This window comes from Dermacentor andersoni, chromosome 8 (genome assembly GCF_023375885.2).
Source record: "Dermacentor andersoni chromosome 8, qqDerAnde1_hic_scaffold, whole genome shotgun sequence".
Taxonomy (NCBI): Eukaryota; Metazoa; Arthropoda; class Arachnida; order Ixodida; family Ixodidae; genus Dermacentor; species Dermacentor andersoni.
The window spans coordinates 58,964,003-58,970,173 of record NC_092821.1 but is presented as its reverse complement, the minus strand read 5'-3'; the positions used below and the strand labels follow the sequence as shown (position 1 = coordinate 58,970,173).

Sequence of the window (6,171 nt, the reverse complement as noted above, 5' to 3'; positions counted from 1 at the left end):
TTTCGCCCCCATCGAAATGCCGCCGCCATGACCCCGCGACCTCGTGCTCAGCAGTCCAACACCATAGCCACTAAGCAACTGTGGTGCTTTTCAGCAGCATGAAAAGACCGAGTTCGATGCTATGTGGAAAAAGATAACCGAATTACGGGGAAGCTCAAATTCCACAGCAACTATTAAAGAATTGATGCTAAACAATGCACCAATCAAGGGTTCAGAATTAAGTGAGCCATTTAGGGATCTTTTTACGAGTTTAATGGTGAGTACGCATTACCCAGACGCAGCAAACGAAATAAATAAAAACGATAGCAGTATATATCTGAGTCCTACAGAATGATAATGAAATCTTCGGTATATTAAATTCTTTTTAAAATAGTGCCGCTTGTGACATAGATGTAATACAGATAAGACCAGTTAAATATGTAATAGACATTATTTTACCCCATATTTGCAATATCTTTAACTTAGCGCTCAGTACAGGTGTCTTTCCTAAGAAAATGCAGGTATCAAAGGTGGCTGTGACATTTAAAGGAGGTGACAAAAAAAGACTTTTCTTATTACTGACCATGCAATTTCCATATTACCTATTTTTTCTATAGGCCTAGAAAAAGTTATTTTGACAAGATTTACGAAGTTCACTGATAAATTCAATATACCTAATGACGCCCAGTTTGGCTTTCGCAGTGGCCGTTCCATAGAACTTGCCCTTTTAACACAGAAATACTTTATTCTCAGAGCATTCGAGGAAAAGCAATTAGTCATAGGCATCAGTCATATACATAGACTTCTAGAAGGCGTTCGATCGACTGAATCATCAAACAGTACTAATCAAATTACAGTTGTATGGTGTTCGCGGTTTACCATTACGTGTCATAGCATTAAACCTCCGGAATCGCATGCCACATGTAGAAATCGATGGCTACTCAACTTCATGTAGACCCGTAAATACAGGGGTTCCACAAGGGAGTATTTTAGGTCCCTTATTGTTCAATCTCTATATAAGTGACATCACAAATATTAATAAAACACCTAAATATGTCTTATATGCAGATGATACGACACTATTATTCCGTTCACAGAATGTACATAATAAACTAGTGATATAAATGATGTTCTCAAAAGCTTTAGCACGCGGCGCAATTTGAATTCATTACAAATAAATTTAAACAAAACAAAAGCTATCATATTTTTATTACCCCAAATATACTTCCCACAACAGACACCCTAGTTCTGGATAATACCGCCATAGAGATTGTTGACACTGTCCAAACTCTTGGAGCTTACTTTCAAGAAAATTTGTCGTGGGATACACATATCAACCATCTCGTTGCCCGCATTTCCAAAACCCGCAGGTGTCTTCGCAAAATCACAATTTTTATTTCCTAGTAGTGTGAAACTACAGCTGTATCATGCATTATTTTCCTCTCAAAGGAACTACTCTTTTCTTGTTTGGGGCACCACGTGACTAACAAACAAATAGATTACACGTACTGCAAAAGAAAGCTGTCCGTAATACAGCTGGAGAACACTACAGAGCACACACAAGACCGCTATTTATACGGTTCTGCGTAGTTCCTGCTCACAACTTCTACGCATACAATTTAGCCCTCAAATACAAAGAATGCCTTATATTTTCTGATGGAACATTACGTACATTAGCTGAAATTAAGAAAAAAACTCACCCTTGCCCTATCGCTAATACTGAAAACTGGATTATTCCACACACTCGATTAAATATGAGTGAGCAGATGCTTTGTTACAGACTGCCAAAACTTTTAAACTATTTGATAAAACATGAAATATTCATTGAACCTACCAGTAAGAAAACACTAAGAAAATTTTTTGTATGCGTTGAGTAATTCATATCTCTGTAAAAATGTACGTTTATTCTCTTTCTATTTTATATATGTTTCTATTGTGTAATGAAACTGTGTATTAGTCTAATTAAACTAGTGAAATGAGATTGTAATGAAAGATATTTAATCTATTTCTCTTGTTTTCAGAAATATAACATGTGGTGTCTCGTGTTTTTTTTGTGGGTGTATGCATACTAAGTTTTTTTTTTCCGTAAGTACGCATAATGAGTGTTTCTTTCTTTGATGTTCCGCATTAACTGCCATGATATATGCCTTGTAAAGGGGGCCCGAATCACCGTCAAGTGAACAGAGTTCCACATTTTTTTCGGGCCCCCTTCCTTTTTTCTTATATCTCAAGAAAATGGAATACAAGTGAATTGTATACTTCTGAGTGGCTTATCGTCAAAATAGGGCGTAATTTATCTATGCATCACAAACAAAGTCATTTTTGTACTCATGCTCATTGTGACTGTGGTGGAGGCAACACGGAAAACTGAGGTTAACGCATCATTGTACATGAAGTGCAGTGCGCTATTACATGTGAAAAAAAGCTCAACGACAGAAACTCTTGAGATTGGTGACCATCCTCATGATAACACCACGATGAGATTAAAAAGCAAACGGCAGTACCTGGTGTTCTAGCTGAGATAAGGAGGTATAAGTCAAGTGTAGCCGGTCTTTTAGAGCTTAAAGGGCATTTTCAGTGGTGTTTAGAGTTAAAGGATGACTACTAAAACAAGATCAGTCGAGTATGGCATAGGATTAAGCGGCGCGATTAGGCTAGGCAATTTGCAGGCAATGGCAAAGCAAAGCAAACCAAAACAAGCAAGCAAGCAAGCAAGCAAGCAAGCAAGACGGACGGACGGACGGACGGACGGACGGACGGACGGACGGACGGACGGACAGACAGACAGACAGACAGACAGACAGACAGACAGACAGACAGACAGACAGACAGACAGACAGACAGACAGACAGACAGACAGACAGACAGACAGACAGACAGACAGACAGACAGACAGACAGACAGACAGACAGACAGACAGACAGACAGACAGACAGACAGACAGACAGACAGACAGACAGACAGACAGACAGACAGACAGACAGACAGACAGACAGACAGACAGACAGACAGACAGACAGACAGACAGACAGACAGACAGACAGACAGACAGACAGACAGACAGACAGACAGACAGACAGACAGACAGACAGACAGACAGACAGACAGACAGACAGACAGACAGACAGACAGACAGACAGACAGACAGACAGACAGACAGACAGACAGACAGACAGACAGACAGACAGACAGACAGACAGACAGACAGACAGACAGACAGACAGACAGACAGACAGACAGACAGACAGACAGACAGACAGACAGACAGACAGACAGACAGACAGACAGACAGACAGACAGACAGACAGACAGACAGACAGACAGACAGACAGACAGACAGACAGACAGACAGACAGACAGACAGACAGACAGACAGACAGACAGACAGACAGACAGACAGACAGACAGACAGACAGACAGACAGACAGACAGACAGACAGACAGACAGACAGACAGACAGACAGACAGACAGACAGACAGACAGACAGACAGACAGACAGACAGACAGACAGACAGACAGACAGACAGACAGACAGACAGACAGACAGACAGACAGACAGACAGACAGACAGACAGACAGACAGACAGACAGACAGACAGACAGACAGACAGACAGACAGACAGACAGACAGACAGACAGACAGACAGACAGACAGACAGACAGACAGACAGACAGACAGACAGACAGACAGACAGACAGACAGACAGACAGACAGACAGACAGACAGACAGACAGACAGACAGACAGACAGACAGACAGACAGACAGACAGACAGACAGACAGACAGACAGACAGACAGACAGACAGACAGACAGACAGACAGACAGACAGACAGACAGACAGACAGACAGACAGACGGACGGACGGACGGACGGACGGACGGACGGACGGACGGACGGACGGACGGACGGACGGACGGACGGACGGACGGACGGACGGACGGACGGACGGACGGACGGACGGACGGACGGACGGACGGACGGACGGACGGACGGACGGACGGACGGACGGACGGACAGACAGACAGACAGACAGACAGACAGACAGACAGACAGATAGATAGATAGATAGATAGATAGATAGATAGATAGATTTGGTTGAACCGGCTTTCGTACTGCAGCAGATACAGGGTGATGACGATTATGACGACAATGATGTTGACAATTGCAGTTTTCTGCAAGCATTTTTTTTGTTCTTGGCCTAAACCTTTTATACAGCTTTCTTTTTGTCTGTACGTGCTATCCGATTCAGGGTACTGTGACGGAAAAAATACGCCAACCCAACATTCAGCCTTTCAACGCCAATCATTATTTCTCTCTTTTTCTCTCTCTCAAGGAATGAGTGGGTGACACTTCGAGGATGATCATCGCTGCCACTATACATACCGACAGTATGTAAACGGATAGTCTATTTCAATTTTTAGGATTCACTTATCCTTCCGTTTAGATTGGCATAAGAGCATTGTCAACCTACAATTTTTTGCGATCTCTACGTCAGTATAAAAAAGGTCACATTAATTAGAGCACATTTTGAGTTCACTGGGCTAGTTTTTGCACACAATGGTGGCTACTGTATACAACCTTAGTGCCTTCACATTGAACTTCTCCAATAAGTAAGCTGCAGGCAATGCGAAAATGAACAACTTCTACACGACCACATGGCTACATGACCTACAGAGACTCTACTCGAAAATACTGCATATAGTTGCCCGCATTTCTTTTCTTAGCTCCTAAGGCGAAATGCTCTCATGTGACACTCCAATGATAATGCCTGCAGTTGGCATGGTGCGATAAGGATATAATACTGCATTTATAGACATGATATTGCTTGAAGCACATGGCACCCTGAGAATTAGTTAGGAGTTGCTTTCTCACTGCAGTTCTGGCCCATTTTTCACGGTCACAAAAACTCGAGGCCTTGCTCACAATTCCTGACGTCATCCAGCATTAGGTAACGCCTCACAAGACGCCAGCAGTCCTCGTTCAGGATGTCCAGCTGTGCGTGCCCATCTTCGTTCGGGTGGAAATCCAGTCGCTCCTTCACGACGCCCGCGTATCGCATGAAGTCGGGAAGACTCTCGATGCACTTGAGCGATTCTCGAACGAGAACAACGACCTCGGCCTCGTCCATGCACAACACTTCAGCCAGCTCTTCTAAGAGCGCAGCGTGTTTCTGCACCCGCTCCAGTGCGGCGACATGGCACCTGTTGGGACAACGTGCGAAACCATATAAATTCATGCATTCTCAGCTCAAAGCGCTGGTATGACAAGAAAAGCAAGAATTATGGCAAACGGCAGCCACTCTTTACTCGTTAACTTCCATAAGCTGTCAGCGAGAAATACTCTGTTGAGGGCGCTGCGTTTCATTCAGGCAAGAGTGCAGTGACATCATGCTCTTTTTTTAATACATTGCAGGCCACAACAAAGAAGTGCGGTAATAGATAACACTTCGTTTATTGTTTCTGAGAGTGAGTGCCAACTTACAGCGCTCATGACTCAAACGAAACGCTGAAAATTTTGCATTACTGAATGCCACATTGGAGCTACCTATAATCGAATTCCAATATATAGTCCGAGTAACTCAAGCCGGCTATACGTAACATGGCGTTGATGGCATTGGCCCAGTGTGTGCCACACTATTTTGAAAGTTTGGTTAACGTTATGTGAAACAATCTGTACTTGTGTCATTGTGTGCCTCATTCTGTCTTCTACAAGACCCTTTATCGACCCTTTGTAGTCAGCTGCAATTACCTTCCTTTTGAGAGCGCTCAGATCGCGCAGAATGGGCGCGTGTGGCCTCAGCATTTTTTTAAATATTTTGCACCCCGAAATTGAAACGCGTAAAGAATATAAAGATTTAGTTGAACACCAGCGTAATAGCGGGGTTAAGGGAAATAGGGTTACTAATCCGCAAACGGACGGCAGAAAGTCAGTTTCAGTATAGCGTGATAGCGTAGTTTACGTGCGGGACGCTATTCAATTGCGCTTTAAGTTTCGCCCACATCGTGCACATAAGTGATTTCATCTATTTGCCAAGCTTAAGTGTGCTTCCAAGAGGTTGCGAGAGGCAGTGCAATGGCAGCCGAGAGCGCGTTCTATTTGTACTTTTCCGCGTCTACTGATCCGAGGCGAAACCAGTACAAGCCTGTCTTTTCCATATCTCAGAGTCCATATGCCATCGCACGTATCCCT

The 6,171-nt window shown here is 43.4% G+C and overlaps 1 protein-coding gene across 2 annotated transcripts in view; it reads right to left on the bottom strand.

Annotated features, from left to right (window-relative positions):
• Positions 1–4,769: 4,769 nt before the first annotated feature.
• LOC126538942 (uncharacterized) overlaps positions 4,770–6,171 on the bottom strand; it is a 40,575-nt gene continuing 39,173 nt past the window's right edge. For both annotated transcript variants that reach the window (XM_055075101.2, XM_050185631.3), the window contains exon 3: positions 4,770–5,183. In XM_055075101.2, coding sequence (XP_054931076.2) covers positions 4,880–5,183 — 304 coding nt within the window. In that variant the 3' untranslated portion in view covers positions 4,770–4,879. The remainder of the gene's footprint in view (positions 5,184–6,171) is intronic.